Raw genomic sequence first — 16,305 nt, 5'->3', positions numbered from 1 at the left:
TACAAAGTTACTATGCATTGGTACATGACCCCCAACCAACTAAAAGCAATATACGGTGGCTCTTGGATTTCCTGCAGGGGCTGTGGGTAAGATGGTTAGTTAGAGTACATACCATGGCTTAGCCCCAAGGTTCACACTTTTTGGAGCAAGTAGGTGGTCCTCTCTCATGAAACAACTTGATTGCTGATGACACTATGCTCTTTAAAGTTAATATTTGGTTGTATGGGAGGAGTGATTCCCACATACTGGCAGTTATTAGGCCCTTAGTCTTAGGAGTCAGGAGGAGTGGAATTACCATATGGAATTCCACACCACCTGATTCTAAGTAGGCAGGTGTTATCACGCTCTGTTGAAACACCAGATATAATTTTACCGTATATATATTTATATATATATATATATATATATATATATATATATTACCTACTGGCGGTCGCCAGTAGGTAGATATAGTTAGGACCTATTTTCCATAGGAAATCCGCAACATTCTATTTGGAATAACGTTGGCGCCGATTGACGAATCTTCAAGAAATTTTCCAAACTTTTGGCCAGCTCCGGTACACTCCTATCCTGAAAGTTTCGTGGTGATTCGTCAAGTGGGGGCCGAGAAAAAAGGTGGGTCCCAAAACGCGTTTTCCCCATAGGACCTGTTGACGCAGCTACAGCCCGAACTGCTGAACGGAATTACACCAAATTTGGCAAAGAGGTAGTCCTCAGTTCAGACTCGTGCCTTTTGCTTAAATGGTGTAAATCCGTTCAGTAGTTGCTGAGAAAATCAAAAGTAAAATCATAGATATATCCATGGCCTCGGAGGATTTGCGCACCCTCCCCGCACGAGCTGTATTCTAATTGGTTGTCAACACTCCAGATCAGGAAGTGTTGGCAGCCATCTTGTGCCTCGGTAGAACCGAGGCACAAGAAACCTATAAAACAAACGTGAAAAACGCGACAAGGGGGCAGGGTAGAAACACCCTGACCCCCCTAGGCCTGCTCACAGGGTCCCACAAGGACCCCCAGGGCCAAAAAAAGGATTTTTTTTTTTAAAATAGGTGAGATTCGCGCACCCAGCGCGAATTTCGGGCGGGAAAAAAAAAAAAAAGCACAGGGCTCCCGCACTTCTTTGGTAATTGGACACCGGGGGGGGGGGGGGGGGGGAGGCCAAATCCCAGGGGCAGAATTAAAAAAAAGTGTGGAGGCTCCCAATCCCCCCCGCACTGCCCCGGGGACCTCCACCCCCTGGGGTTCAAAGATATTATATGCGGGGGGCTCGCGGCCCCCCGCATCCCCGGGGACCGCCACCCCTGGGGCTTATTGAAAATGGGTGGGGTGCTCGCAGCCCCCCCAGCCCTGGGGATCGCCACCCCCCGGGGCTTGAAATTATTTGGGATGGGGGGGGGGGGGGGGTGAGGGGGGCTCTCAGGGCCATCCCCCAGGGCCGGCTCCTGCAGTGTCCCGGGGTGCCCACCCCCGGGACACTGTAGTTTGCAATGACAGGGCGGGAGTTTGGCGGCTCCCGCCCTGTCATTGCATACTGCTTTGTTTCAATGAAGCAAAGCGGATTGCTTTTCCAAATGGGGAGCAGCATGTTAGCTGCTCGCCATGTGGAAAAGCAATGCCGGCTCCCGCAGGACCCCCCTACGGCCCCCAACTGAGGCCAGGATGGGGTCCCCGGGGCCATAAGTGGCCTGGGAGGGGTGCCACGCGGCCCCCCTCCCCAATTAATTTTTTTTTTAAAACAATGGCCGGCCCCGGGGGATGGGGTCCCTGGGGCAAATTATGGCCTCGAGAGGGGGGCCACGTGGCTCCCTTCCCGATATATTTTTTTTATAAACAAAAATTGGGGGCAGGCCCTGGGGGATGGGGTCCCCAGGGCCAAAAAAATGGAAAAAGAAGGGGGGCTACACAGCCCCCCCTTCTAAAAAAAAAAAAAATAGAAAGAAAGACCGGGATCGGGCCGGAGGCCACGCCCCATCCTTACACCACTCTGCAAACGCACCCCCTGGCGCGTTTGCAGCGAGGGAACTACTTCCCCTTGAATACTGGGGGTCCCTGGGGCCAACTAGCCCACCAGGAACCTCCAGTATGCCCCAGGGGGCTGCGTTGCAGTGAGGTGTAATGAGGCCACACCCCTTTTTACACCTCTGCAACGCAGCTCCGTGGCGCTTACTGGAGGTACCTGGTGGCCTAGTTGGCCGCCAGGGGACCTCAGGATTCAAGGGGACTTAATCCCCAAACTTAAAAACGCGCCACGGGCGCGTTTGCACAGTGGTGAAGGTAGGGGGAGGGGCCTGAGGTGATATGTGTGCAAACACGCCCTGTGGCGCGTTTTAAGTTGGGGAATTAATTCCTCTTCAATCCTGAGGTCCCCTAGGGGCCAACTAGCCCACCAGGTACCTCTAGAAGCGCCACGGAGCTGCATTGCAGAGTGTTGTAAAAAGGGGCGTGGCCTCTGAACACCGCTCTGCAACGCAGATCCCGGACGCATACTGGAGATACCTGGTGGGCTAGTTTGCCCCCAGGGGACCGCAGGATTGAAGAGAAATTAATTCCCCAACTTAAAACGCACCACAGGGCATGTTTGCACACATCACCTCAGGCCCCTCCCCCTTCCTTTACCATTGTACAAATATTCCTCTAAAATCAGCCAAACTACGAATTCCGATTTACTCACCTGTTATCAGGAGAGAACCCAGGGCTGCATCTTTTAGACCAGCACTGACCCTGAAAAGTAATTCTAAGCGTACTTACCAGTAACTTGTATTTCCTTCTATAGGAATGCATTGTGTGGTTTTCACCAGAAAAGTTTGTGTCCATTTTTTAAACGTACAAATATTCCTCTAAAATCAGCCGAACTACGAATTCCGATTTACTCACCTGTTATCAGGAGAGAACCCAGGGCTGCATCTTTTAGACCAGCACTGACACTGAAAAGTAATTCTAAGCATACTTAACAGTAACTTGTATTTCCTTCCATAGGAATCCATCGAGTGCTTTTAAGTAGAAAAGTTTCTAAGTGTCTATTTTCACAAACTAAAAATATTCCTAAAAAATCATCTGTATGACTTAAACACATTCTTTCAACTGTTTACAGGAGATTCACCTGTGCTGGATCCAGGATCCACCACCGAGTAAGAAAAAGTAACGATAACACTACTTACCTGCTAAGTGAATTTCCTGCCATAGGATAACATAGGTGATTCTATGTGAAAATGTTTCTAAGTGTCAACTTTTAAAATACAATAATAATCCATAAAAATCACTACTGTAACCAAAACGCTTTTACTCAACTGTTTACAGGAGATGTCCAAGGACTGAATCTAGCATCCAGTCCTGTGGTTAGAAAAGTAATCCATAAAGTAACTAATTGCATTTGACTAGAAATTCACATTGAGCTCAATGTTGCTTTGTGTTTGAAATTGTGTTGCCCATTGCAGTAACTAACTACTGTACTTAAAAGTCTATTGCCTATTTGCAAAGTATTTAAACTAAAGTAATTCATTCTGAGAAAGTATATTTTGTATTGTAATGTATAATGTAAATAAAAGATCTACAGTATAAACAATGTAGTAAATCAGTATAAAAAAATCAGTATAACAATCAATACATTAAAAATTGTCATTCACAAAACCTTTGAAATTTACTGAAAAAACCATAGGTTTCAGGCCTGATATAGTTAGGAATTAGCATTTAAAAAACCTTTGAAACCTATTGTTTTTTAGTGAATTTCAAAGGTTTTTTTAAATGCTAATTTCTAACTATATCAGGCCTGAAACCTATGTTTTTTTAGTGAATATATATATATATATATATATATATATATACACACACATTTTTTTTCTTTTTTTTTTAACAGATTTTTATTGCATTTTAGAACATAGTACACCTATACAATAACCCTACATGTGAGTCATAATCATACAATACACACAACATAGTGGCGGTGGTGCAATATTCATCATCAACCCTTTAGGTACATAAAGTATACCGTGCATGGTATCGATTCCCAGCGAATGTCCGTGCAGCTGCACACCAGCTTGTCCATGTCTCGCATATATGCAAGGATCCGAAGCCCGCCTTTAAACCAATGCCACCAATATGTCAACCCACCACATTGATCGTTCAATAACAATAATTTCTAAAAAGAACAAAGAAACCCCCCTCCCAACCCTCCCACGACTCAGCTATGCCCGCATTATGTATTATCATTAGTATGTATCCTTCGATCCAGGGTATTCCCATCCGCCCCCATGCATCATCTCATCCAGTAAGAAATGTTTCAATGACTCAATAATATGAAAATAACAATCACGATAAGCATGGGCCCCTATTACAGCAACCAAGCATGGCTTAAGAGCCATGATTGCAATTTAGGGGATCATTGTGTAAGCACATTTATAGCAGCAAACTCTACCATTAACGCATTCCAATTTAGGGAAATCAGTTTACGCAGTCCTCTCTGTTCTTCGCGACGGATTTCAACACCCTCCGCCCTACCCCATCGAACCATTTCTGCATGCCATTCTACAATTTTAGGTGGTTTAACAGCCTTCCATCGTCTCGTGATATTCCGTTTTGCCAAAATAAGAGCCAGATTCATAAATTTGCGCACCGGCCCAGACTTTTTTTTTCCCCCCCCTAGGCCTCAACCCCAATATACAATATTCAGGCGAGTCATCTTTCTGCATAGGAGCAATAGCATGCAATATTCTGTGGACCTCTGACCAATAGCATAGTATTTGAGGGCAGTTCCACACCATGTGGAACAATTTCGCTTGTGGGGCATGGCATCTGGGGCAGCAGTCCGACGTCTCAGGGTACATTACATGTAATCTATGAGGCGTTAAATAAGCTCTGTGTACAATCATTAACTGAATTAACTTAAATCTCGGGTTCCTAGAGGTTTTTCTTGGAAATTCCAAGATTGACTCCCACTCTTTGTCCGTCAAAGCATGCCCCAAGTCCATTTCCCACTGATCACGAATGGATTGTAAGGGGGTCCCCACTACTGTGCGCACACCCCTATATAACCATCTCGTAATATGACTGCCATTCCCCATCAGGTATTGCATGTTTAACAGATCATTCTTCAATGGTTCCTGTCCTGCCGGTGCCCAGGCCTTACGAATAAACCGTGTAACATGTGCATGAGTCAAAAATAACGTGGGAGGCACGCCATGACTCACAAAGACATCATGTGTTGCAAGTGTACCATCCACAAAAAAGTCACCTATGCTATTAATTCCTACATTGCTCCATGCCCGAACCTTTCGGCTCGGGATAGTGCCTGAAGGTAGTGGAAGACCTAACAATGGAATGTTGGGAGCATACGGTGGTAGCCTCTTGGTATAGCGGAGTGCCCTTTTCCAATACGCCAATGCCACTGTCAGCAAAGGGGGAGCACCCATCTGTTCCCTACCCCCCGGTAACAATAACCGGTGTACGTTTCCATTCTCCCACTCCTGGAGCAACATCACTATCTCTTGCAAATTTTTGCCCACTAACCAATAAGTTAACCATTGTAGTTGGCTCGCATAACAGTAGGCCTGTAGATCCGGGACCCCAGGTCCACCATGCCTAGTGTCCAATTGAAGCTTCACTAAACTAATCCGTCTGCGTCCCGTCCCCCATATTAACTCAATCAATAAAGTGTCACATACACACACTTCACAAGAGGGGCAATAGACACTTTGCCCGGCGCTGAATATTAATTCCCTGTTACCCTCACAGGGACTTAGTTCATGAATCTGAGAAAAACACATATCATGCTTCAAAGTCCATGTATAATCTTTTATTTTGAATTTCTTCTTCTTTTGCATGCACCTTCCTCAGTTCAACATGAAGTTGTTTTTCAAGCCTTCATACATTTATCAAAATTCTTCGTCATTAGTTTTGACAAAAACAGCAAACACGTGTTTCGCGAAGGTTACGCTTCTTCACGGCTATAATCAATATGGGGCAACTCATGCAATAAACTTCAGGATCCCGTGTTCCTTTTCCTTCATCAAATAGTCTTTAATACATCTCTTACAATGCCTCTACCCAGCTATAGCCATCCTCAATACAGGTATGTGATAGATAGATATTTGCTGCAGCAGCCAAGCCTCGTTTCCCTCCCCTCAAACCCCTTTTTTTGCCAGAATGCAGCTTCTCCTTCCCTACTGCCCATACCCTCTCCATCCACCACTAGACGCATAATATATGTTTCATCGTTAGCTGGGCACATCTTACAGCCCTACATAGTTTAGAATGCTAGCAAGGTTCATTTCTGAATCTTCCAGGGACTGTGAGTTTTAGCAGAGAAGTGCCAAAACAAGATGTTAGGTGGTGCTCTTAACTTTCCACCTTAAAGACAGACACCATCATCTGAATAGTTAAACCTTTCTTTTGCAGTGGAGAAAAACATTACACTTAACAAGGCCTCCTTGATGGAGGTCAGCTAACCGCCTTTCCTGGGTCCCATTTTTACAGCTATTGGAAATCTGTGGGGACAGTATTGTGTAGCATCCTTTAGAGATATCCTCGGGCTGTATGCAGGTAATGTCCTCCCCCCTCCCCCCGAACCATCACAAAATACAAATTTGTTAATAGGGAAATTAACTACAACACTTTTGCATTTAAGCATTTACTTTAACTTCTACTGTAGATATATACATATATATATATATATATATATATATATATATATATTTTTTTTAACAGGAAAAAAATCATACTTGGAATACACAGAATTAAAGAGTAGCCCAAGTTAATCTTAGGAGGGGACATTCAACATAACTCATCCTTTTTCCCTATTGTAACTCGGATTTTTTTTTTTTGTTTTTTTTTGTTTTTTTTAACTACTGCCTACGTAATGATGTAAAACGCAGGAATACTAGTTTAGTACATCTCTATTCCATGGTTATTAATATAACCTGTACATTTTAGATTTAATTGGGCCACTATCAAGAATATACAGAAGGAGAAAATGGTTTGTGAAGGACTCTTTAATTCTTTGCACTGGATACGCAACAGTTCTTTGCCTTTTAGGTAAAACATAACTTATTACCACAAAAAATAGATGCTTACCCTGCCTCAGTAAGGCACTGAAGTTCTGCAGCTATTCGTACAGGGTGACTTGTTGGGATCAGATGTTTCAAGGCAAATTTCTCTTCTGCTCCTGATTTTAATTGCGCTGTGCCAAGGTAAACAGAACTGAACGTTCCTGAGAAAAACAGTAAAAATGGATTCAGGAAAACCATGCTTGTAACGTCAAAGACTGCCCAGTCCAGCTGATCGAAATCTGTGCATTAAATTAGACATAAACCTCGCGTTCTTTGCACAGATTGGTGCAGAATCACACCCTTGTTTTTCTCTTCCGAAAGCTCTTGAGAATCTTTGACTAAATTATTATGGACGCATGCAAAACGGTTGTCCATGCTCTATCTTCCTGGCTGGACTACAGAAATGCCCTGCTGTCACCAAAAATGCCCAACTTACCACATTTAGGCCGCGAGACGGATTGTAAACATTCCTTGACGCCAACTGGTCATTCAGGCTCTGAAAGCCTTACATTGTTTCCCAGTAGCAGAGTGAAACTCGTGCTCTCAGGTCCACAGGTCAATGACTCCTGGTTATGCATAGATTTTGTAGGACCGGAAATGGAAATCAGGCCTTCAAACATGAGGCAGACAAGCTCTGAAATACTCTCCTACCATACATCCGCTCTACCACCTCAGAGCCTGCCTTTCGTAAATCAATAAAAACCTGACTATTTACCCAACAGTTCAGTTTTAAAATCACTCAAGACAGCCTAGTGGTCTTAGTGCCAGGACACACAGCTTTGAGCATCTGTGTGTTCTACAAATTTTTCGTTCATTCATTCAATACAACTTTTCATTCATTAGTTCCGCACTCTAATGCCATTTTGAGACGTGGTACCATCATATTCTGCAAACATCTGTATTCCATATTTTTGTCTTTTAAACAAAGCCGGTTGCATAAGGACTGCTTTGTACATAACAGGGCTCCTTCATATATTCAATAAACTTTGAGAGTTTACAAAGACAAACTAAACAATTCATGGAAGGAGGCGTTTCTGCAGAAGCCTGCTTTACAATTGAATAGCTACATTCCAAATGAAATTCCAGACTATTTAGGTTTTTATTGCAAATATGATCTATAAATTAATATGACTTATAGTGAGTTTGCGGTGAATGCATTGTGAACGTTCAAATGGATACGATCTTGATAATTTGGAAGACAGACTTCCAGATAGGCACACAGCTAATGCAGCTATAAGAAGAATAGAATTGGGACATAATTTGGTATTGAAGAGTTAGTGCTCCAAGAGTGATTCATCAGGAAATAGGAGGTTTGTTCTTGCAGGTAACCCTGCTGCATGGGACATATGAAAAAGGTACAACTGTAGCTTCTAGAGTGCATGGTTTAATACAGGCAAAAGAGCTGTATTTGTCACATGTTTTAATTAATTGTACACATCTTGAAACAAACATCAAAGCTAATAGGTCTGGCTTTAAAGTTGTGAACAGCGCAAATAAAGGTATGCGTGTATTTGCATGCACTAGCATATTAAAGTCAGACCTGGTGATTTCCCCTTTGAATCTTCTTTTCACAAATGAACAAAACCAGGACTATATTGTAGTCTCCCTTGCCCTCAGTATAGTCCTATTTGTGAAGAGGTCATTGAGTCCTGTCTTTGTTTCCGACAATGGAAATAAATATAGGACTATAATAAATTCTGCCAATTTCTATGGCTTAGAATTAAATATAGTACTATAATAAATTCTGCCTTTCAATCCACTGTAAAAAAGATAATACCTAGGCCAGTGGCCACGATGAGAAGCGAACAGGTTTTTAAAAAAAGACTAAAAACAAAAAAACAAAACAAAAAAAAAAAAACAAGCAGCCTTTCAATAGAAATGCCACCGGGAGCAGCTAAGATATTTTTAAAAATGGTTTTATTTTCAAAAAAATACATAGATCCCTCCACCAGGAGCAGGGAAAAAAATATTACAGAAAAAAAAAAAAAAGAAGAATGACCAACTTGAACGGAAGGAGAACAAGTATTTGCAATGCAATCGGTCTCACATTTACGTGAGTTTGAGCTATTGGCATTGTTAAAAACCAAAACATAAATAAAAGGCATCATCATTTACTGTGCCATTAGCTTAAACTCGCATAAATGCGAAACCTATTGCATTGCAAATGGTTGTTCAACTTTAACACTAAGCACGGCGCCCGGTTCAAGGACACAGCGCTCGTTTTTAATTTTTTTTTTTTTACTTTAACACCGAGCGCGGTGTCCTTAAAACGGGCGCCACGCTCAATGTTAAAGTAAAAAAAATTAAACAGAGCGCGGTGTCCCAGAACTGGATGCCACACTCAACATGAAGGATACGATGATTTAGTGATGACATCACCAGTCAAACTGAGTGTGGAACAGGCACTCTAAGCTAGTCAGTGCATGGGAGCATAGCTATCGCATTGCGCTGCAGTTCAATGCAATGTACATAGAGTATCCTGTTCTACACGGGCTACTGTATTGAGTGAGACAGCGTGTGCCGCCGCCTAACTCGGCTCCACGGAATGGCCCCAGCAGCTCTTCACACAGGCAGAATATGGCTCCTCAATTCCCTTTGTGAGGCGACGGGCACGCGCTTGAGAGGAGCGGGTGCGCACCGCCAGCTGCTGTGTTAGAAACAGAGGCAGTGTTAGCGCAGAGGGGCGCTTGAGAGGAGCCTTCCACAGCAACTATCACACCACACAGAGCCACAGGAAGTGGGGTCCCAAAGATAGGGCCTTTCCCTGCAAATAAAAAACAAACAAGACCAGCTACTCATCGGTCCTGCAATATTGCGGAAAGGGGAAGAGCCAAGCTGGAGTCCTGCGAGCGATGTGTGGGGGCAGCCACTATTAAAGTGAAGAGTGCTCCAAATCCCAAAAGTGGCCGCCATTGCCGAGCTGGCGTCCCGCGAGTGAAAAAAGTTAAAGAGAGCTCCAAATACAAACAGCGGCCACCATTGCTGAGCTGGCATCCCGTGAGTGAACAAAATAGTACACGTACCGTGTAACAACCAAGTAAAGGGGCCAGTTGCCATGGGAGGTTACAAATGAAGAGAAGGCTGTACTAAGGAGGGACTAACAAGCCTACAAACGAATCAAAAGCCAGCATTTATGAAGGACCAAGACACAAGTTAATGAAAAATATGGGTGGGGGAGTGGGCAGGGCTTCTCTCCGTACTGTATTACAACAGATCGTCACCAGAGCAGCACTTGCACGCTAGCTCAGGCGCGACCTAAAAATGGAAATACTAATTGGAGCCCATGTTATGCGAAGGCTTGCACGCAAGTTCTGACATGTAGGTGTCAATGAAAAGAAAAAGGATTGGTTAATGAAAGAAAAAAACTATTGTTTATATATATATATATATATATATATATATACAGTGCTTGCATGAAAATTAATTGACTGCATAATGACAGTGTATTTTTTAGATAAAAAAAACCAAATAATCCCTCATGCATTGCAATGGAAAGCCAAAGGATACACCCCAACAGCCAGCACAATAATGTACCAAAGAAATACTTCTCTGGGCTGGATCTAAAGCCCAATCCACATGTACGTCAAAATACTGGTAACAAGAAGTCTTCCAGGACGAAAAAGCTCATTACATTGCTGCAAGGGCTAAAGTCGGAAGAAATTTTGGAAGGCTCTAACAATTGTGTAATGTCTACATTCTTTTTCAGTGCCCTCTACTTAGATCAACAAATGGCCAAAGCTTTCAGGTGAAGAACGCAAGTGTTCATAGTAAACACATTCGCACATACACACACATCCTTCCATGCATACAAACAGGCAAATGGTGAAAAGGCAAGTTAAGTGACAGGAAAAAGTAATGTTAAGTAACATCAAAATGTCTAAGAAGCTGAAATCTTTTGAATGCTGATGATCAAGCCCCTACAACTAGATACTACTTCAAACAATTTCTGAAGGAGAAAACAGAAAAATCTCTTCCAAGGGGGGTGCTAGGTGGCGCACGAGCGAATGGCCGCCCTTGTGTGAGGCACCCGCTGCCCGGCGCAAATATTCTTTCATTAATCCTGTCCCATCAACGTACCTCGCCCTGAGACATCACGGATTGGGAAGCCCGAATTATAGTGCGGCTGCTCGGCGACTTTGATCGGCGTCGGCCGCTGCCTGCTGTGTTGGCGGCTGTTTGATTTTGGCACCGCGTTCCCGGCAAGGGCGGCCTGGAGCTCCCGCTGGGATCGCCTGTCTACGCGAGTCCCGGGGCGTCCACGTGGTGTGTGGGCCGGAGGTTGCGGATCTGCTGGCTGGCCATGGTGAATCACTAGCGGCGTATTCTTCTGGCGTCCGAAGACTCGAGACTGTGCCATTGAGCAGCACTGCACTCCCCCTAAATACACATTACAGCCTCAATAGACCACGATTATGGTTGCCTGCGCAAACATCAAAGCCCTTTACATGAGCTGCGGTGCCACGATTTGTGAGGAAGCTGCCCTGCTGTGAGGGACGCCTTACTAGTGAGTTGCGGACGGACCTGCAGGGACAGTGGTGCAGCTTGGATGACGCTGCGTGTGTAGACAATTGGCTTTGGGACTCTGCTGCGTGATAAATCTTAGCCGGTTTAGTGGTGCGGGCCCGGAGGGGGAATGAGTGTTGTCAGCGCGCAGCCACAAGGAGGTAGGCGACACTGCCCGGCGGGATGGTCTACGCCACGAGAGTTCGATAGCAGCTGTGAGCGCTGTGCGAGGATCCTGCAGTATTCAGCCACATCACATCCCGTCACTGGGGCGTCAATTAGCACCTACACACTGGAGCCCTACCGGCGCCCGAGGGATGAGCTCAGACGGCCTGCATAGCATTGGTGTATCTTTGGAGGTAGGAGATATCCTTGTGCTTGCCCCCTCACTTTCTGGGTCCACACTGCCTACGGCACAAACCTCATTGCCCAGTATGGGGAAGAAAGACACACGCCAACCGCGTCTTACTTTTGACGCTAAGAAAGGTGCCCGTCAACAAATGGCCGAGGGAGGGGGGGGGGGAGGGGGGGGGAGGGGGGTCTGATGCGTTGCAGTTAGATGCACAACCTGCTCATAAGATTGACGGCCATGAGGTGCGGCTCAAGGAGACAGAGCACCGAATATCAGCTGTTGAAGAAGTTACGACTCGCACCCAGACTTCCATGTCGCAAATGGACAAACTGCTCAAACTTATAACTGCCAAGAATGAGGACATGGAAGCCGTAGGAATAACATACGCGTTTTGGGTATTCCAGAGAGCACCAATACGGGCAAAATGGAGGAATACATCGAAAGATTGCTGCTTGAGGTGGTCGGAGTGGAACTTCTTTTCACGCAATTTGTTGTGGAGCGGGCACAACGCCTCAACCCATCATTGCTCACCTCCTAAACTATAGGGATAGAGACTCTGCCCTCCGGATCGCAAGAGAGAAGAAACAGCTGCCCTTTGAAGGAGTCCCTTTCACTATCTATCCGGACTTCACGCCCACAGTGCAGGAAGACAGACGCAAATTCCTTCAGGTGAAGCAGAAGCTAAGACAAGCCCAAATAGAGTACGCTCTCCTCTACCCCGCACGGCTCCGTGACACGTACCAAGGCAAGCAGACATTCTTCACGAAGCCTCAGCACGCGGAAGAATGTTTGAAGCGCCTTAAGCTGCATAAGAATGCGGCAACCACATCAGAGGGCTCACCACGGTCGAGTACGCCGCCCTATGGCTGAAAGATGCTCCGTGTTATGACTATGTATATCTTTGCCAGGTCCTACTACATTCACTCTGAACTGAATTGACCGGCATCAGAAATAATCTGATCCTTTCTTCTGAGGCGACACGTACGCAATGGCGAGCTTCGCCACCAGATGGGGAAAAAGATGTGGCGGGCACCCTCGGGCCCAGTGGGGGGGGGGGGGGGGGGGGGAGGGGCACAAGGCTGACCCTGCTGGGCAAGAGGTGTCTGTGTGCCACTTAAAAGAGTTTCTCGTGCAGGAGAACCCCTTGGTCATCTTTTTCTACCTATAGACTGAATCAGTTGAATACATAGTTCTGTGGGGTGGGTACTTGGGAGGGAAGGGAAATATACCTGGCATGTTTGGGATGCTTCAGTGGGTGCGGGTGGGAGGTTCAAGTTTTATTGCCAAATTCGCTATGAGCACTTCACAGATTTCCATCAGCAGCTGCCGTTCCTTTTTTAGTTGTTTACGGCAAGGTACACATGTACAAGATTATCAGGAGAACACTATAGGGCCGTATGAGTGAGCAGATAGACGCATCACAGCTGCGATTTAGGTCTTGGGACATTAGAGGATTGGGAGATTTGCGGAAGAGGCGGCAAATATTGGCCTACCTTGATCGCCATCATGTAACCGTTGCCATGCTTCAAGAAACACGTTAATCCCAGACTTTCTAATACGTTTGCTAGTAAATGGGCGGAATATAGGTTTTTCTCATCATACTCCTCCTATGCCCGAGGTACAGCCATACTAGTGAAAAAGCACACTTCTTTTACACTGGCGGGATCTGATGTGGACCCTCAGGGGCGATATGTGCTTGTTTGGGGTCGACTGGGCACGGACTCTGTCACGCTGGCCTGCTGTTACGGACCCAACACTGATACTCCTGAATTATTCTCGTCCCTCTGGGGTAGGATTGTGAGTATAGGGTCAACCCACATAATTTGGGGTGGCGATTTTAATGTGGCCCTTAATCCAGCATTGGATAGATCTAATACGGCGCCCCATCACTATACTCATGCGCAGGAGGTTATGCAGGGGATAATGACGGAGGGGGGGCTAATCGACACGTGGCATCACACTCACCCTCAGACTCAAGCAGGCACACATTTCACAACTTATGCTGCCACATGGGCTAGACTAGACTACTTTCTGGTTACAAGGGCACTGGGACCGGCCATTCGGAATGTTACACATCCTGCTAGAACACTTTTGGATCATTGCCCAGTGGTCTTAGTACTTCACCCACCAGGGTATGACAGGCCCAGGCCCAGTTGGAGGCTCCAGCCTACAGCGTTGCTCGATACTGTTTTCCGTCAAGAACTGGGCGAGGAAATCTGGGACTTTTTTCAGAGAAATGAAGGATCAGTAGATAGTATAGAAGTGATCTGGGAAGCCTTTCAGGTAACGATTAGGGGGGTTTGTATCTCTAAGAGTTTTGGGGTTCTCCGAGATATCCAGAATACATTGAAAAATTTAGAGAAGGAGCTCAAGACGCTAGAATCTCAGATGGAGGCGGGGGAAACAGGGCAAGTGCAGAAGGATTTCAGAGTAAAATTGTCGGGTTTTGAGGCCACGGCAGGGAGAGTCGAACTTTCGAGGACGTTATTGGGAAGCTCGCAGCTATGGTGGGAGAGAAAGACCAGGTCGGGTGCTGGCTAAAATGATACGCCATCCCCGCTTTGCCAATTACATATTAGAAATCCGGGAGCCTGGGTGGGGTCCCATCATCAGGTCACTCCTGACATTTTGAACGCATTCATCTCCCATTACACGACGCTATACACTACTCAAAGGGAAGGCGAATTGGACATGGAGGGCTTTTTGGGCGACGTGGCATTGGGTTGGCTTAGTGACGCGCACCGTGAATTTTTTAGCGCCCCGTTTGAATTAGATGAAATCAGAGAGGCAATAATGAAGATGCAGTCTGGCAAAACGCCTGGCGTGGATGGCATTCCTATCGAATTTTATAAAACCTATATTGATATCGTGGCCCCAGTGCTTAAAGAAGTTTACGAAGAATCCCTAGAGGTCGGTGTACTCCCACCGTCAATGAGAGAGGCGCTTATTACATTGCTGCTGAAACCTGGCAAACCTCCGGACTCCTGCAATTCCTATCGGCCCTTGTCACTCAAATTGTGACGCCAAAATCTTAGCCAAGATTATAGCAAATCATCTAGCATTACTACTCTATCGATTGGAGCTCCCAGATCAGTCTGGGTTCATCCCTGGGCGTGCCACCAGCCATAATTTGTGTACCCTTTTTTCTTTACTTCACCCGAGTTCCCACTGGCAGCGGTGTTCCTAGATGCTACTAAAGCATTTGATTCTGTCGAATGGGACTACCTTTTTGGGGTGTTATGTCGGGTGGGCTTCCCACCTCTGTTTCTTTCCTGGGTACGATTATTGTATCACAAACCCACAGCTAAAGTGTTGATTAATGGCCATAGGTCGGCTCCCTTTACTATATCGAGGGGTACCAGACAGGGGTGCCCGCTCTCTCCCCTGCAATTTGCCTTAGCAATAGAGCCATTAGCTTCTCGGTTACGTCAGGTTCATCAAGACAAGGCTTTCCGTTGCTATTTACGCCAAATTCATATGCCTCGAACATATAGTTTTCGCTCTATGCAGATGATATATTACATTGTACATGAGAGATCCTCAACAGAACATCAATCCTTTGCTGCGGGAATTTATAGTATTTGACAGGCTTTCCGGAGTGCATATTAATTGGGAGAAATCACACGCGTTTCCCTTGACGGATGCAGTACCCCGCTTCGCTCTGGACTATCCATTAGATTGGTGCGATTCTAACCTTCGGTACCTAGGGATACAAGTTTCAAGAGATAGAGAGGAGCTCCTGAGACTTAACTATGGCACAGCTATACATCGCATTACTAATAATGTCACTAGATGGATCTCCCTGCAGCTCTCGCTTGCTGGTCGCGCTTCTCTGATAAAGATGGTGGTGCTTCTGCAATTTTTTTTACCCGTTTATGAACATACCCTATGCTCCTGGGCGTAAATTTTTTAAAACCCTTCGTACTGAATTGCTTCGATTACTCTGGGGCGGCAAACAACCTAGGTTTAAGTGGTCCACTCTCACGAAACCTTATGCGCAGGGTGGCTTCAATATCCCCGATTTTGAAATCTACTATCTTAGTGCACAAGCACATTATGCTTACTTTTGGATCCACCCTCCCAGTTATTTGCCGCAGGTAGCGGTGGAGCACTGGTTGGCCGATCCCATCCCTCTGGATGGACTCATACATGCACCCCCACGCACCTGAGATTTGCCTCCCACCACTGTCACAGCTACGGTGGACGCATGGCACTGTATAAAGGATCTACTCGGCTCCCCTTTGCTGTATTCCTCGAGACTCCCCATCTCGTATCACCCCCGTATGCCCCTGTTGCAGGAACGCGGATTTCAGCAAATGTGCGCACGTGCCAAGATTGCTACGTGGGGAGACCTCTTTCATAATGGCCTCTTCCGCACGTTAGATCAAATATTTCCTACAACCCCCACCT

The 16,305-nt window shown here is 45.7% G+C and overlaps 1 protein-coding gene across 8 annotated transcripts in view; it reads right to left on the bottom strand.

The window, feature by feature from the left end:
• Positions 1-16,305, bottom strand: part of CDC7 (cell division cycle 7) — a 324,644-nt gene that overhangs the window by 103,635 nt on the left and 204,704 nt on the right. For all 8 annotated transcript variants that reach the window (XM_085602165.1, XM_085602163.1, XM_085602167.1 and 5 more), the window contains one exon: positions 7,066-7,201. In XM_085602165.1, coding sequence (XP_085458291.1) covers positions 7,066-7,201 — 136 coding nt within the window. The remainder of the gene's footprint in view (positions 1-7,065; positions 7,202-16,305) is intronic.

This window comes from Triturus cristatus, chromosome 4_2, assembly GCF_964204655.1.
Source record: "Triturus cristatus chromosome 4_2, aTriCri1.1, whole genome shotgun sequence".
NCBI lineage: Eukaryota > Metazoa > Chordata > Amphibia > Caudata > Salamandridae > Triturus > Triturus cristatus.
This window is presented reverse-complemented; position numbering and strand designations above follow the sequence as displayed.